We start from the raw sequence: 18,155 nt of genomic DNA, 5'->3' as shown, positions 1-18,155 counted from the left end.
TCTCATCTTCGAAGCCGTCGGGCAGCAGCTCGGACCCGGCCTGTGTCATGTCCACCGCTGCTCCCGCGCTGCCAGAAGCCCTAAGTGCGGTGCAAGTCCCGGGTAAAGCACCGTGGGAGCAGAGCAAGCCTTCCAGCAGGAACTGCCCTCACCTAGCATGACGCACGCAAGCCCCGCCCAGCAGTCACTTCCCTTTCCATGACTGCCCTTGGAGTGAGGGGTGGGTGGTAACTAATGCAGGGGGCAGTGCCCGGTGTTGGGGGGCAGGCCCGAAAGAGAGACCGCCTCTGGCCCAGCCATATCAAGGGGTTGCTCACCTCAGACACTTCTTCCTCGTTACTCCCGGAGCCCCCACATCCTCCCGGGGATAGCACAGCAGCCGCCAGCTTAAAGTCCAGCCGGTCGTTCCCAGCGTCACCGAAGAGCCTGAGAGCAGCAGACCCTTGGGCGGGCACAGGAGACCGCGGGATTACGGAATCTATCTCATCTTCGAAGCCGTCGGGCAGCAGCTCGGACCCGGCCTGTGTCATGTCCGCCGCTGCTCCCGTGCTGCCAGAAGCTCTAAGTGCGGTGCAAGTCCCGGGCAAAGCACCGTGGGAGCAGAGCAAGCCTTCCAGCAGGAACTGCCCTTACCTAGCATGACGCACCCAAGCCCCGCCCAGCAGCCACTTCCCTTTCCATGATTAGTGTGCGCAGAGATTTTCAGTACGCTGATAGGCCAGGGCAACTGTCACTCATAAAGACGTCCGGGAGAGCCATGAGACGCTTGAGGTGGGAAACCAAAACATAGGTTGAGCCATTGAAAGAATGATTATGTAAATGAACATTTAAACGATAAATCTTAACAAGCACCTACGAGGACACGGACAGCGGGAGGGGGGGTGGGAAAGCACACGGACAGCGGGAGGGGGGCGGGGAGGCACACGGAGGGGGGCGGGAATGGACAGCGCATCTGACCCGAGCTCCAGAAACAAATCACTTTCAGTGAAAGGGGAGGGAACGGGAAAAAACGAAACTCCGCCCATGGAAAAAATCTCGGGAACGCCCCCGAATCTGGTCCGGCCTTGACGGACAGATCTCTGTTCCAATGGCTAGCCTCCATTTATGGAGCTAGCCAATGGAACAGAGGGCGGGACTAAGAGTACACTGTAAGAGACATAAGATTTCTCTGGGGGCGGAGCTAAAGCTCCGTGCCCCAGGCGAAACCTAAAAAGTAGTGCCTGAAAAGTAAGCAGTGGAAGGACACAAGTAATAAGACACACGTAACAATGTTATGCTCAAGGAGACGAACAAACACATGAACATAAAGGTATGCTTACATAAGCTAACAAATAGATAGTAGGCATATGAGAGTGATAATAAAGTCAACTAATGGTAAGCAATGGGTTGGCTCTAAGCCCACTGTACCTTGTCATTAATTTTTTCACAGAGAGACAGCTTGCTCTATCTGGTAGGCGAGACCTAAAAATGTCACTCTCATCATGATGCCTATGTATGAGAACTTGAAAACTCATGTGGTCAACATATGTACATAATGGTAGACCTCTCAAGAGGGATATTAATTTATGCAGAAAGGGCCGAATGGTACATTCCAAAGTATAGATCTGCGGGTAATTCAATATTCAGACATCCTCAACAATTAGGTCAATATTCATGTGAACCCTGAGGGTGGCAGAAATCACTCTCCCACAATGGACAGTATGGAAATAAGCTCATCCTAAACAAGCATTGGTAAAGCCAATTGGTATAACTTTTCCAGGCCCCCAATTTTTTTTAATTATTTTTTGCAAACATGCAGCATGCAAAACAAATGCAAACATAAAAACATATAACAAAAAAGGAGCGGCCTAGCACTCCAAACACAGTAGCTCTGGTACAGAAGTGCACACCTTTCAGGAGACTATGTTTATATGGAATATAGCATGTTACAACGTGTGCTTTGACAACACGGTAGTTTACAATGCGGTCGTTACAACGACCACATTACTAAGCATGTCATTACATCGCAAGTTGTTTCAATGACTTGTTCTGAGGGCTCGCTGGACTTAGGAATAGTGTTAATTACTATTCCTACTCCAGTTTGCAGAACAGCAGGGAAGGTGTTGGATTTAAAATCCAACACATTCCTTGGTGTTGCATGCCCTTAAAGAAAGTTGTTGAAACGACTTGCGATGTAATGACATGCGTGGTAACAACGCAGTCGTTGGAACAAGCGCGTTGTAAACTACTGCGTTATGCTGTGTTGCGTGGTAAACGTTTCCCATTTATGTGTACAAGCACAGTGCAAGCGAGCCATTGAATGAAGTGGGAAGGTCACTGCTCCATGCTGTGTGCTGTGGCGGGCAGAAGCAAATGTGAATGCTTGAATAGACCAAAGGATGTAGAGAGCTGACTGAAACCCCCTGAGTATGAATATTTGCATGTAGTTTTTATTCTGATGTTTTAACATGAGGCTGGTGAGATAGCTATAGCTGACTCTGGATAAGACCTAAAAGGGGCTGTTAAAATGGCCTCTTAGCACAATGTATGGTGAAGCACTAGACACAGGTCTGTAGTGAGCAGTATTGCAATAATGAAATGCCCTCCATATAAAGCAAAAAGATCACAAACGTACAATGGATGATATATCAAAATTCCTACATCTGTAATGGACTGTAAAGCAATAGTGACATGCCCCATTTGTGCGTATAACAATGGTAACAATCTCACAATGGATTATTTAGCCAGCTATAATCAAGGCCAAGCTGGGAACCAAAATCAGCCCTGGTAATAATGTTCAAACCAGCCCCTCTCCCTTTGTCTTCTCAATAACTCTCTCTCTTTACATCCATCCATTCTTTCTCCTTCCTTCCTCTCTTTCTTCTCCCTCTCGGATCACTTTCTCGCTTTCTTTCCCTCCCCTCCCTCTCTTTTTTCTCTCTTGAAGCCATCCTGTGCCCTCTTTAATTAACCTTATGGAGCTATGGAAAGTGACAGATGCACAAGAAGTGGTCATGGCCTTTCAAAACCTGCCTCCAGCTGAACTGAGGAAATGCCTGATGGAATAAAAGGTATGTCCGGCCTTGGCTCCAATGCAAGTATTCCAGAGGCTCAGGAAAAATGACATTTTGCTATTTAGGTGCTCCCCCTTCCTAATTAAGGAGCCATATTTGAGACTTTTAGTTGCAATCATGTGCACCTTTAGTATATTGCTATAAGGTGGCTTCCATTCATTAACATAATATGATGCTGGCCCCAAGTAAAGCAATAGATAATGGCTCCGTTAGCTGATAGAGATGTAGTCATTCAGCTACAATTGACTATAAATCAATTCTTATAAGCACTGAAGGCTGTAATAACACCCATGTAACTGATTTGGATGGAATGGCAAGAGTTACTTGCCATACTGGATGGCAAGAGTTACTTGCCATACTGGATGGAGTAAGGTGATACTCAAATGTGTAAGGAGGAGTTGCGGGAATGACACACTCACAATGGATTGTCTAGCAATATTTCTATGCCCACAGTGGATGCTGTGATAATACCCTGCGCTTATCAACATTGGACAAACACCCATACTTGCAAGTCTACAAGACAAGAGGTAAAATCAAGAAAATAGAAGGGGAGAACGGATACTAAATTGGAAGAGAAAGGGGTTGAACACGGGTATGGGACGTGCCACTCAGTGTTCTGTAATGAGTGGTGAGCAGCGATGGAAGCATCAGGAAGCATATACAGAAACTGCCGATCCTGCTCAAAATTCTTCTCAGATTATATTAAATTTACTCTTCGTCAATGTGATGACTGTACCAGAGATCAACTAGGTTTCCCCACTTATAGCTTCATAAAGCTTGGTAAACAAGAAATCCCCTTTGAATGTGAAAGAATAAAATACACCTGCACGGTTTACAGTGGGTCGTGCATGAGCTCGTTCATTGCTTGATTTACAAAAATAAATAAATAAGTAAGTAAGTGCAGGCGCCCAAAGTTTTTCTTAAGATTCTGTAGCTGGTGCTACAGAATTGCTCGGGTGGAAGAGCGCTAATGCTGGCTAGTCTTGATTCCACCTCATGACTCTTTCTACCACCCCCTCCACTTCTTGCCTCTTTTTTCTATTTTCTCTTTCATATGTTCTCATTTGCCACGGTTTTCCCATCTTTCTCCTTATCATCCCCTCTTCTGATTGCATCTGTTGCTCTAGGTCCAAGTGTGAAGAAAAATAAGTCACAGTGCTTAAAGAAACGAGTCCTAGTGCCTACCACCGGCAACCCCGGCACAAATTAAGCTGTAACTCGCTTCAACCTAATACAACACTGGAGTGAAATGTTCCCAGCAGGCAATCAAAGAACAGATATTCAGCCGATCTCAGCACAAACAAATAACTCCACTATCAAAATATGTTTGTCTTGCTCGGTTTTACTTCGATTATGTGCTCTTACTTCAGCTCGGATGTCCAATCGTTATGAATCCATGACGCAGCAATCTGCCCGGCCGCCCAGGCGTGCTCGGGGCTGCTCCAGCGAGCTGGGAGGCCGGCCTGCCTAGCAATGCTCAGACCATGACCGGCGCGAACAGCTTGATAAATGGCCAGTTTATAATGCTGTCATGCCCGTTTTGCCCTATGGGAAATGTGGGAGTCTCTCAAACCAGCTTATTACCAACCTGTGGCTGGAGCAATGATCAATCACGCTGATCAGATATGGCAAACACAGTAACTGATATAACGAAGATGTCTTACACCGCGCAGTTGAGGTGAACATGACAAATGGTTGGGGCGGGAGGAAATGACTGAACAGGAGGAGACGAATGAGATAGCGTATCTGCGCGCGAATACAAAGATCACCGGGGACCGAAGGGCTGCGTTTGACACCCTTGAACAAACACACGCTCTGCAGATCGAATTTACGCGGCTGCGCCCATGCCTGCCCTCGTGAACGTCCTCCTGACGTGACCAATCAGCGCGAGCCCTCTGCTTTTACTTTCTCAGCGCCTGCCGCCAACTCTCTGAAGCCAAGTGGACGGGCGAGATGCTCATTTAGGGCTTCCATTTGCATTCTGGCTAGGGTGACCAGAATTTTAAAGCCAAACAAGATGGCGGCCGGATACATTCTGACGGGAAGAGGATAGTAAAGCACTGGTACCGAAACCCACAACAAACGGTGATTGCATCTAACCAAGGTTCGCAGAGAAAAAGATAATGGCTGTGGTGAGCAATGCCCCGGTAGAGTGGCCCACGGATGCTGGAAACGGCCTGCGACAGCGGGCTCCGGGAGGGTTCCTAACTCTGATCCAGGATCTTACCTGAGCCCTACACCGGGACGAAGAGGAGTCGCAGGGTAGGCCCCGCCGTAGACCCAGTTGGGGCCCACAGACAGAGAGAGGCGGAGGAGCGGAGACGCCTGGCGGAGCCTGCCTGACAGTCCCATCCGAGTGGGAGGTGAGGAATTTCGGGGCTCCGGGAGCTGCGGCAGCGGGAGGGGGGGGGGGGGGGCGGGAACCGCACACGGACAACGGGAGGGGGGGGGGCGGGAACCACACACGGACAGCGGGAAGAGGGGGGGGCGGGAACGGCACACAGACAGCGGGAAGCAGGAATGGGCACTCACCTGCACTTCTTCCGCTTGCACACATTTTCCGAAACATCGGGATCAGCTGCGGCTCGGGAGGCGGGGATCTGCTGTGGGAGGGGAGAGGGAGGCGGGGAGAGCGGGGATCAGCTGCGGCTCGGGAATCTGCTGTGGGAGGGGAGGGAATGCTGCAAAGACAATGGGACACAAGGGTTGTTAAACTTCTGTGGGAGGGGAAGGGGACACGGACGGCCGGCGGGAAACGTGCACAGGACAGCGAGGAGGGGGGGCGGCGGGAGGAGGGACACAGAGTAAGGCAGGACAGCAGCAAGCACGGCCCGGCCGGACCAGATTCGGGGGCTTTCCCGGCTTTTGGCTGACGTATCATGACGTAGCCAAAAGCCAAAGATTCTCGGGAACGCCCCCGAATCTGGTCCAGCCATGACGGACGCCTCTCTGTTCCAATGGCTAGCCTCCATTTATGGAGCTAGCCAATGAGACAGAGGGGCGTGTTCAAGGCACTCATACTAGAAACTACAGATTTCTCTGGAGGCGGAGCTTTACAGCTCCGTCCCCCAGCGAAACCTAAAAACACTCAAAGGAACATCTGATTCTTTGAGAGGACGCTGCCTTGTCCTTCTTGGACAGTGTGAGGTGGGTCAAAGGACTTACCCTAGGACTTGAGGTCTTGTAAAGTTGCAAAATAGATGTTGACATTAGGTGATAGGACTTTAAGTATAACTACCTTTGAGACTTCAAGTGGGCGAGTCCTGACAAGTCTCACACCTACCAGTAATCAAAAACTAACTTTGAAACTGGTCCATTCTAGATCCTATACTAATGTCCTTTACAGCTAAAAACACAGTGATTTCTCAACAGCGATGGTATAAATGCCACTAAATACAAGAACTCAGAAGTCATGCCAGAATGCAGTCTCGTACACATTCCACATCTTGCATTCCATAAAACTGTTTGCTTTTTCAATACAACGTAGTACTATAGTTTTGGGGTCAAGGGCAACAAGTTTTCATATGTGTTTTGTCCTAGGGACAAGTAGGCCCAACCCCCTGTAGCACAAGCTGCCAGTTTGCAGTAACACATCATGGATCAGGGAAGGGCACTGTATGCACTTAAGTTAATATTTTTGTCCCTATGTTAATGCGGTTGAAACTTGTATTTATGGTTCATTAATTGAAAGCCTTTCTTATTAGGGTGAGCACTCAAGGTAAATGTTGTAAACTCTGACTGTACTACTGACAGTGGTTCCAGTATAAACATGTGTACAGAGGTTTTCAATGTTTAGCAATATGAGGATGTGTATAATGTTCCCAGAATGCTCTCTGATTTGATGCAAATATATGCAGAAGCTTGAAAGCAACACTGATGAGTCTTTACTTTCCAAATAAATTGTTCATAGAAAAATGAAAGCAGGAGGAAAAAAAAGTATTAACCTACTGTACAATTTCAGGTACCATTTCTTTGCAGCATCATTTAGTAAGGTGTAGATGCATTCTAGTATTTCCCAAAAATATTCATAATGGAAAAATCAGTGTAACCACTTTCAATAAGATTATGGGAAACAAAAATAAACAAGCATCGGCAATGCCAGTAGGTCTGAAATTGGTCAGATTTTTAGTTTTGGCAATGGGTCACTTGTTTTGGCATGGTTTTTGTAAATCCCTATTGGTGTGGGAGCTGCCAGACCCTCACCATTATAACAAACATTGGTGTAAGCTAAAAGAATTTGGGGTCTCAAAAAGCACACACTGCCACAGTAGTTACTGGCACTGAACAAAACTACTATGTCTGCTGATATGCTCCCTGTGAAAGAGCAGAATGCTGTCTCTCACAGTGGGGAAAAGGTCACGGTCAACGCAAGACCAAATTAGGGGCCATATTATTAACCCCTTCCATGCTCATGACGAGCTCAGCTCGTCATGAGGCACAGTTGAGCTGTGCTGATGACGAGCTGAGCTCGTCATGAAAGCAGCAGAATAATAATTTCCAGCACAGGGGAAAAATAACCACAGCAGCGATGTGGTTAAAGAAAGTCTCAAACGTGCACCCATTGTATATGTCCTTGTATTACGTGCAACTATTCAGTTTTCGTGAATTCCCAAGAATTGACACAAGTAGGGCAAGAAATAGTATTTGTAGAAAATATTTGAGAACTGCATTTTAGCATGAGCAAATGTGCATGTGTAGATTTGCTCATGCGAAAATCTGAGTATTTTCAAGTTTACTTTCCCTTCCACCACTTTTTCCCTCATTCTGGAAGAATATTTAAGTCCGATATTGTCAGGAGTAAATTTCCAACATTTCTCAGTATGGGAAAAGATTAGAGAAGAGTTGTTGAAAACCCTTAAACATGCAAGTTAGTAGGTTTGCACAGAATCAAAAGGGCATTCTAACCCTAGAACTATTGCTTACCACTAACTTCAGCCCCAGTATATAGATCTGCAGAAACGTGTCAACATAAGGGGATTGCAAGTATTCAAACACTACTATGGTAGGAGCCCTGCCATAATCAGAGAGGCTATATTAGAGCTCTTATTTAATGACATTGCTGTCATAATTTATCGCCACACTTCATGGCACCAAAGGGACAAGTGGTTTTATGAAGCAACCTGCCCCAAACACAAGTAGATATTTTATTAAATTTCACACCCCCCGAAGAAGTGCTAATGTTATAGGATGGAGAATGCCCTTGCCAATGTGTTAAGTGTGTCTACATTCAGAAGCATTTTAGGTCCATCCAAAAACTGCGATATGTGCTATATAAATGCGCTGAATGAAACAGAAGGTGTAGGTAGACAGAAAAGTCCAGCAGGTTACGGCTTTTATTACAGTGATGCTTTAGGCTGTGTGTTACTTTGGGTGCAATGTCTACAAAGAACATAAAAAAGCACCCCTGGCTGCATGTTTAATAGTAAAATATAGCAATAATTAGTGTTCAGTGGGCTTACTAGAAGCTTTTGACCCTTGTGCCAGTGCACCTGCTGCATCATTCATTCAAATCATGGTACTATTACCACCAAAGTAATTGCACTTGTGACTACTTTTTTAGTAGTAACATATAGCAACAATCTGTGTACAATGGGATTCCTAGACCTTTTGGCCCCTGTGCCATTGCACCTGCTGCACCATCCAAATCATAGCCAGAGTGCCTACTAGGTAACTGCACTTGTGACTGCTTGTTTAGTAGTAAAATATAAAAATAATCGGTGTTCAGTGGACTTCCTAGACGTTTTGGCCACTGTGCCACAGCACCAGTCAAAGAATTGCCCTAGTGCCTGCAAGGTAACTTCACTTGTGACTGCTTGTAAAGCAAATAAAGCCAGAAAACATGAGTTACAAACCACAAAGCACAAGCCATGGGCAGAATGCATTCTCAGGTCCTAGTAGGTGGTGAACTAAAAAGCACCTACTGAAGGACAGAATGAAAGATAGTGATGAAGTGACAGGAGATAACGTGCCAAATATACAGATGGAGTATTGGAGAAACATGGCAGAAAAAAATATATAAGTGATTGAGTGACAGAATGAAGTGGTGTGAAGGAAAAACGACTGACTGAGACACTCTAAAGACTACTACTACCTTCAGCATATCTATGTTTAATTCACCTTCATACAGTTTCCGATCTGAATAATTTTTGCACTTGGCGGTCATATTTATCTCATTTTCCAATAGGCCGTGTATCTGGTGTGTGCTTTCAAAGCCAGTTTTGGAATTGTAACTACAGTTTTGGGGATTAAGTTACCTGTATTCTCCCTGCTGAAATAAGTGATTCATGCCTCCTTTTTAGGTCTCGCCTGCGTGGGCTGCGCGGGCTTCGCACATGCGCAGCCTCGCTGGCGAGATTGTTTTTTTAGTAGCTTTGAGTATCTGGCTTTAAGCCTCTTTCCCAATGGCCGGCGTCACAGTTTATGCTAAACGGTGGTTAGCCATTGGGAATGAGCTCTTGGTGATGTATTCTTTTCTCTTTTTCAGACGGCCCATTTGGACGGGCTCGTCTGATCTGCGTTGGTCGTAAACGCTTTGTTATCTTTATGGGGCCATGTGTTTCAAACACATGGCCCCATAAAGACAAGCTCTGCGGCGTGTTTATGTTTGCATCTGGCTTTCACTTTAAAGTGAGATGCAAAAATAAACCGTGGCTGGCTGGCGAGCGCTTGTTAAAGCTTGGCAAGATGAACGCCCTGCTTTTAGAAAATAAACTACCCCAGGGCCGAAGAAGCGTTACTGCGTCCTCGGGTTATCAGGTGACGTTTAATCGATGTTGCCCAGTGAACTAGAAGCTATGGGCCCCTCAAACCACGGGGTGCAAACCCCCCACCAGCCATAACAGGAATATTCAATGCGTGACGATTGAGTTCTCCAAGCACAGAAAGAGGTATTCGGGGCAAAATAATACATTAACCGAAGAGCGCACAGCGAGGGCTCGTAGGCCAAGGAACCTTCAATTACATTTTGTACTTGCACCCGAGGGCCTCGTCGGGCCTGCTGCTGTTCACGCCTGTACCATACAAGTTACTTCCGTGCAGCCGCAGCACCGACATTTAGTATGTTAACAGCTATTTCAGGTTGTTTTTATTCACGTTACTGAACTATTTCATGCAAGTTACACAACACAAGGTAGCCGAGGAGTCCGAGATCTGGTGGGCATCGCGCCGAGGGGATGAGGGAATATGGGATTCAGGGCTCAGGAGCACTTCGCGTCAGCTTACTAGGCCCAGACTCGCGGGGCAGCCTGGGAAAGCGATGATTCCACGCCACGAAAGGTTTATTGGGGGCGGGTGGCCTGGCTAGGCAGGTAGTGTTGTGGCGAGACCCGCCAACTGCTTGCACTCCAGGTGGAAGGTGAAAAGCTCAGTACCCTTTCCTACATCAAACAGTGCTACTGACCGCCATAAATTAAAAATCGTGGGCAGAAGAGGATAAATCTATGCAGGAATTTAAAAAATGCCATGCCCACAAGCGACTGTAGGATCGGCCCGAGGCAAAGAGGAATCCGGTGCCACAGATGTGCAGGGTCACAAGGGGTGAGGGTAGGAGAGACAAGCCACCCTCAGGGGTCAGAAGAAGGGCGTTTTCTGCATTGACGCACGCAGCGTTAGGGCAGAAAGCAGCAACAGGTCTTCCACAGCTGGGGACAGGCAGTCAGCGCCTCGTCTCCGGTAGTAAGCACTATACAAACAACAATGGAATACGAAATCATTAATGGCCCTCTCACAGCAGCGGGAAGACAGGCCTCTTTTGACATGCTCTCACCATCTCAGCTGAATCCATTCCGCCAGAGCTAAGGTGAGTCCCGCCCGCCTGGCCTGTATTTATAACCCAGCATCCTTAAAGGGGCCCTGACCCTAATGTGCCTAGAAAGGTGCCTCCTTCCTTTAAACAGGCCTTTGTTAAGAAACCTTCTCCTATCAGTCACGTTTCTACTTTTGACATCACCACAAAGATAGTGAAATTCGTATGAGGTCTCAACATAAGCAATGTACACGGAGTGCACCGGAAATATATGTTGCTTTCCCCAACCCGCTCCATCTGACGTTTGGAGACACTGACCTGTTGTGACCCCCTGCCTGGCTGCCAGGCCAGGGCTCTGGCCTCAGCACCTTCACCAGGGTCGAGTACCGCCCGTGCAGCCGCACACTGCCCTGCGCCGAGGATGGCAAGGGCCACAGCTCGGCCTCCTTCGAGAACGTGAGCCCGCCAAAGGAGCCTCCTGGGAACACCCTCCTAAAATATATAGACTTGCATGCACATGGGCAGGGAGCAGTACCCTCTTCACCACAAGACCTCTGGAACGCCCTGCGCGGCAAGCTCCACTGAGGACCTGAGTCCATATGCGAAAATCAATTTTCATAAACATGGAGACCTCCGAAGCACTTCAGCGAAAAAAGGGGAGTCATGGGGTGCACCCCTCTTTCTCTCTGTGCTTGATCCTCAGTGTCATCACTGCTGTTGTACCTTAAGCAAATTAAATGCTTTTTTGGAAAGTAGCTCTTCCCCAGATTTCAGATTAATGAAAACTAGAGAGATTTACAACAACAACAAACAAGCACTGGCGTTGCCAATAGGTTTCGCATTTGGAAAGTTGGAGCTATTGGTTTTGTAAATGACATTTTATATTTATATATCGTTATTGGCATTGTCAATAACAATATATAAATATAAAATGTCATTTACAAAACCAATAGCTCCAACTTTCCAAATGCGAAACCTATTTGCAACGCCAGTGCTTGTTTTACAAGCCTGTCAGAGAGCAAGAGAAATGGAACTGCGCTCGGAAAACGTCCTTCGCTGATCGCGCTCCTTTGTTTCACAGCTGTGACTCGGACCTTCTGAGGATTCAGATGCGGAGATTAAAATGGGACGTTTTGCTTCACAGTTATTTTTTTTATTGCTAGGTGGAGTCACGCGGTTGAGAATATTTTGGGTTTAAGAAAAGAAAGGCCCGAGAGCTTGCAGCAGGATTTGTTCACCATGGAGCTTTGGCGAATGAGTGTTAAGAGAGGCACAGCGGAGAGCCTTTCCAGGGCAGCACCTGAAGGTTCAGGAGGGCAACTAGGGTCAGTTTCAGATTGTTTGAAAGTGTTCATGAAAACGAGCGGGAAAACCAAGAAGCCCTTCCTCAGATGACTACCAAGCTGTATCTCTGATAAAATAAATGTTGGGAATGTCTGCTCTGTCTTCATGAACCCCCCTGAGAATGAAAGACGGCGGCCAGCACATCTGTCCACCGGCGTGCACAGCTCATAAGGATGATACAACTCGATTAAGCATCGACCTACTCCCGTGCATTTATCACAGTTACTACCCTGAGATAGTCATTACCAAAGGATTGGCGCTATCCCCCAAATACGCAAGTTACAGGTGCAAATAAACAAGCCAGGAAGAATATGTGGTATTTTGCAAGTCACTGCATTTGAAATCAGTTCAACTGATGAATAGATGCTCTCAGCAGTTACAAGAGGAACCCTAGACTCGTGGTTCCAATGTCGGTGCTGATGCTCTGCAAGCAGCCTAAATAATACTTGCGTGCTCGTCTGGAAGTCGCGTTCACCACGTCACCACAGTCGCATGGGGAGCTGAACGGATATCACACACGCTTGATCACTGGTAGCAACACATGAAGTGACATCACATGACACTTAACCCCACACTACAATCTTAATCCTCATCAAACTGCTCAGTTCTAGAATAAAAAACACTATCTGCAGTAAACCTAATAATAGCTTTGAGATCCTACAAAAGTAGATAAAAGTGAGACGGTTGTGACGTGGTGCACACTGATTGCATATGCTGCCTTCTGCAACTGGTCAATGAAAGTCGTGCCATCAGTTATAGTCCCTCAAAGGCCTTGTAATCCATTCGTGGCTAGTGACAGCGGGAGAGGAAGCCACAACTATAGGTATAAAATATCGCCCCTTCCATTATTGCTAGGGAGTGCAAATGCAGACAACCTTCCAGTCATACAGTTAAAGACATACGACAATGGCATTGAAATTGCCCCATGACCCTTATATAACACCCATGCTCCAAGTACTAGCCCATGAGATACATCTGTTCTTCAATAAGGCGTTAAAGTGTCATAGCAGATAAAATAACTGAGCATAGGCCAAGATACTGCCAGGGAAATTAGTCACAGCCGTGGGCATCCTAGAAGCACCCCACGACATGCTTAACAAGGGGTGCCACGTTGAAATGAAATGACTGTAACCGTGGCACATTTTCTTGATACCCACATTAAAAAAAGTACACAAATCATTAGATGTGGTCATTCAGAAAATGTGGCATGGATTAAAAACTCATCAGCTAACATCCTTTCACCCATGCAATACTCAGCAGAAACTGCAGTATTCCTTACCCAGTTCAGACAGGCTGCCTATTTCAAAATACTATTGAAAATAACGTACTAGACTGATCCAGTAATGGGAGAGTTCCCTTACGGTATTCTTAGAAGCATAGTTATTCACACCAGGGCATCAGTTGGACGGTCCCACCAAATGTACACTATTGGTTAAAGTTCAGGGCAGTCTCCTGGCAAACTAGATGAAGACAATAGCCCATAAAAAGATCCACCTTGTGGGGACATTCAGGACAAAGCATATCAGGGAGCAATCAATGGCCAAAATAAGGCAAGAAGCCATTTTTTGTTTATAGTGAGAAATCCTTTGGTGAACATCAGCACATTAAAATTTATGAACACTGTGGGTTTGGAGTATATACCTCTAATAACACTTAAGTAAATAAGATGACCTGAAGTGACTGTCGAGAGAGGACACCTCACCCCAGATGACCAATGGACACATAAGCCCAAAAACCTGAATACTGCAAGCGTAGTTTCCCTAAAGGTTCCAAATGGTTTTCCAGAAGGCAGCCCACGTGCCCTGGAGTGGAAGTATTGTTTACTACTCTCCCCCAGGAACACCGATAGTCCATTTTCCCTGATTCATCTACAAACATACATGTAAGCACATCCCAAGGCAAGTGGACAGGGCAGAGGTGAGAACCCTTAATCAGAATGAACAACTCAACAATATATGACTGCTGACTGTAACCACCACCTCCATAGCTGGCAAAAGCTATAAGGGCCAACCTTTCTGAGTAAGGCACGAGGAGCTGCAGCAGTTCCTCTCCGATAAGCCCACAAGAAGATCTTGTGCAAAGGCAATGAAACCCTTTCAACGACAGACGCACATTCAGGCAAGACCAATGCATGCAATCTGGGGCTGGCTTTTTGTGAGGGTTTGGGAGGAATTTAGTGACTGCTATGTATTCAGTCTGCATATACATAATTATATATCTTTAATGTAGGCAGCAAGCAGAGGCTGCTCACTTGCTCCCACATCCGTTTTCGAACATAGCAGCTGTGCAGCTGTTTAGCACAGGAAAATGTTTGATACATGGAGGAAGACTATGACCTGACAAAGCACAAGTTAAACCACTTTTGGCTGATTCTTTTCCAAACTCTTCTACTGTACCAATAAAAAGAAATAAGCAAAACAAAAAGAGTTTTACTCTTCCAAGTCCAACTATCCAACTTGCAGAAACCACCAAAGAAGATGAAACAATATTTATAATGTTATAGCGATTTATCAGCAGGATTTTTTTGTTTTGGTGCTGGAGTAGCGAAAGAATGTAGAAACAATGTATTAGACACCCCTCAGCCATGCACTTTTCTCCTGCTTATCGAAGATCGCTGTTTATATGAAATAACAGTCCGCCCACAGGCGATATATGAATCTTTAAAATAAATGCTTCTTATTTTTGGCCCTTTATTGATTACATTGTGTTTTTATGTGTGTATGCTCTGCAGAATGGCATGCTGTGGAACAAGGTTCCGATTCACATTGTTGTCACAGGCTGCCCTTTAAATGACTATGCAAAAGAAGAAATGTTATATGATGGCATTTCACGCTACATCACATTATGCTCAAGCGCTTCGAAGGTTTAATGGCTAGTGACAGAGCAAGGGTGGCATGGGGCATAATACATAGAAGGCAAATGGACCCCATCATATGATTGTGGTGTAGTGGGACTCTCGGAGCCCTGGACCCCAGCCTCTCTACCTGCTAGGCCACTGATATATATGTCCCTACGTTTAGCGCTAGGAAGGCCCACCATGATGATGTCACGTTTATTCTCAGATGATTCACACCCATGCTTTGTCTCGCCATACGCTCTTTAAAGTACCTTTACAGCACTTGCTGCACTGACTGAAAAGCGATAGAAATACCTGCCCACAGCACTAACATCACGACTGATGCATGAATTGAATTTACTGAGTGTGTTAACACATAGTCACGAGCATTGTAATATCTGTGAGAAACCATATCTGCGACCCAGCCAATTCTAATAGCAAGTTGAAGCATGCAAACCAGGCGTGCCCCCCATCATTGTGCATCAGAGGCGTCTCATTACATGTCTCTTAGACGCCTTCCTTTGACCTTCGACTACACACGGGGACGAAGCCACAGGAGCCAACGCCGCCTGGACTGGGTACAAATTGGCCAACTGAGGCCGCACACTGTCATGGTCCTTTCTTTCCAGGTACAATTTGTTCTGATCTCAAATGCTTCAGAAGGATGACAAGCAGATTGTCTCTTTGGTATCGTAAAACTGTGACCCAGAGGTCTTTCGGATTCTTCTGCAGACAACTGAACGGTATTTATGGCTGATTGTAAAGCATGTGATAAGAGGGAGAGAGGTTCTTGAAAGTCAGCACTCAAAGTGTGTTTGCACAGGAGCTATGCCATGCATCTGAGGGCTGTATCAGTGTGTGCAGCCAAACAGGGACCAACAACACACAAGAAGATGAGATGTAAACTCCATTCTGTTCATGAATGACCTTGCAAACACCACCAGCACAGGCAGCAACAAATACAACGTGTATGGCCCGCTAAAACAGATTTCCTTTTTCACTTTCGAAATTGAAAGATAGCATTTGTTAGAGAATCATTCCCACATGCATGCGCCATAATCACTCTGTACCATGCGTGGGCACTCATTAGCTGCGAGCAGTGGCACGGTGACAAATGTAGCAGAGCGCCTCTAAGAACTCTTTTACTGGCCATCTGTGAAAAGAAGGCATGCCGCCATTAAACGCACACAGCTGTAAATATATACAAATCCCAAGAAGCAAATGACAAAAAATGACTAAACTTTCAGCTCAAACAAATCACAATGTTTAATGCATGCCGCTGCCGCGCGGAGCAGCTCTGATCTTTGCAGAGGGGACTCGGGCGATAGGGAAGGCTGGCCCAGAAACGCCTCGTGCACAGGGGATATGAAAGATCCTGCGCCCCATAGAAACTTTCTTGCAGACGTTTGATTGCGCATGTTGAAAGACTGACACAAAAATTGGCGCGCCGGGTCAGGGTAGATGACAACACAGCAGCCCGAAAAATGTCGGCGTCGGGGAAAACGAAGAGTCTGAGCAGCGCCATTAAATCCAGGGAAACTGCTGACCTAAATGAAATAATGCTTAGCCAAAAAATAAATAAATACAATGAATACCTGAAACCGGATACATGGCCGCCCGTCAAATATAGTTAGTGGGAAAGGAAACATTGTGAACTGGTAGCATGCCAGAGGGAAGCTGGATGGGGGCAGGAGAGCCCGGTGGGGGGGGGGGGGCAGGAATGCGAGTGAGGGGAGAAGTGTGGCAGGAGATTAGGGAGATGCGCGTGCTTGTGTGGTCATGTGACCCGCTTTTGTGGTCACGTGACTCACATGCACTGTGAAGAAACCGCAGTGGTTTGACGAGTCGATCGAGCACTTGAATTTTCGCCTATTACATTCGCAAGCGAATGATAATAGGTGAAACCTAAAAACCTTCCCCCAAAGGTGAAGAGCATGTCATCGAGTAGCAGACACGGAAACGTTTATGTAGGACCAAAAGGGGTGATTTCACTTATGCACAAAACATTTCTGAAATAGTATTGGTGGTTTGGCTAATGTTTTTTAATAGTGTTAGCATCTACGGACTTTTTCAAAGCGAATATTTGTTGTCATTTGGCTCTGTCTGAGAAAACAGGTGTGTAATTGATCAGGGAGGGTAATTAACAAAGTTAACAAGCATTGGCATAGCCAATAGGTCTCACCTTTGGGACCTTATAAATGTTTAGCCATGCAACAGTTGTTGTTGTACCAAGGAAATTGTGCTGCGTAGCTAAATACTTATAAGGTCCCAAAAGCGAGACCTATTGGCTATGCCAAAGCTTGTTTCTTGCTCGTTTGGGGTAGCTTTAGGAAATTCCCATGGTGAACTTTTATCACTTTTTTGTGTTTAAAACAAATATATATATTTTTTTAATTGGTTGTCCTCAGCAAGTCCCAAGAGTCGATACAGTGCAATTTTTCCAAAAACAGACCACTCTTTAATGTTACACATTGTTGAGTTGAAGGTGTTGCATGCGTGCCACTTTAAAACTGGGAAGAGGTATATGTATTCCCCATGGACTTACATTAAAGCAGAAGCAATTTTTGGCGGAAGACAGTGTAATAAAGTAACACAACAGACAGCTAAAATAAAAGACATTTCGACTTCAAAAATCGTTTGCATCGGTCTCTTGCGATGTAATGTGTTAATTTTACTACGTTGTTAACATACACTTAATATGAATTACTTCTACTTTGTAAGTAAGTGAAACCCTGACATTATATCCTTCTCACCAGTTTTTGTACACCCCGGGCTTCCGTCCAGCACGCACAGCGTAGTAAAACATCCTGCCGAGCAGAGAGACGCGCGAAAGACCGCAAACAAGGGAGCAATAGCTGAGTCTAGCCTTAACGAAACTCAACATGGGATAAGATCACAAGCACATGCATGTCCCAGCCGCTTCTCTTACTACCCTTCTCTCCCAGCCTAAACATCCGGTTAATCCAAAACGGCCCCGCCCCCACGGAGATGGCGCTGATTGGTCCAACATGTTAGGCACGCCCAGATCCACTGAGTCGAGGATTTACATCACAACCGCTGAACACAGTATCGGCCATATTTGCCTAGTATTGAAGGGTAGGTGGGTACCAGTAATGGGGACAGGTGACTATGACGCGCTAATGTCGTTCCAAGTTTCAGAATGGTGTGCGCCCTGAGT

At 46.1% G+C, this 18,155-nt stretch overlaps 1 protein-coding gene across 4 annotated transcripts in view; it reads right to left on the bottom strand.

Annotated features, from left to right (window-relative positions):
• LOC147707339 (ribonuclease H1-like) overlaps nucleotides 1-17,925 on the bottom strand; it is a 687,926-nt gene extending 670,001 nt beyond the window's left edge. For 2 of the 4 annotated variants that reach the window (XM_086926384.1, XM_086926382.1), the window contains exon 1: nucleotides 17,731-17,925. In XM_086926384.1, coding sequence (XP_086782510.1) covers nucleotides 17,731-17,861 — 131 coding nt within the window. In that variant the 5' untranslated portion in view covers nucleotides 17,862-17,925. The remainder of the gene's footprint in view (nucleotides 1-17,730) is intronic. The other 2 variants (XM_086926385.1, XM_086926383.1) reach the window with 1 other exon arrangement.
• Nucleotides 17,926-18,155: the final 230 nt, after the last annotated feature.

The sequence above is a fragment of the Lissotriton vulgaris genome, chromosome 6 (genome assembly GCF_964263255.1).
Source record: "Lissotriton vulgaris chromosome 6, aLisVul1.2, whole genome shotgun sequence".
NCBI lineage: Eukaryota > Metazoa > Chordata > Amphibia > Caudata > Salamandridae > Lissotriton > Lissotriton vulgaris.
Note: the sequence above shows the minus strand (reverse complement) of the source record. Positions and strands in the feature narration are given on the sequence as shown.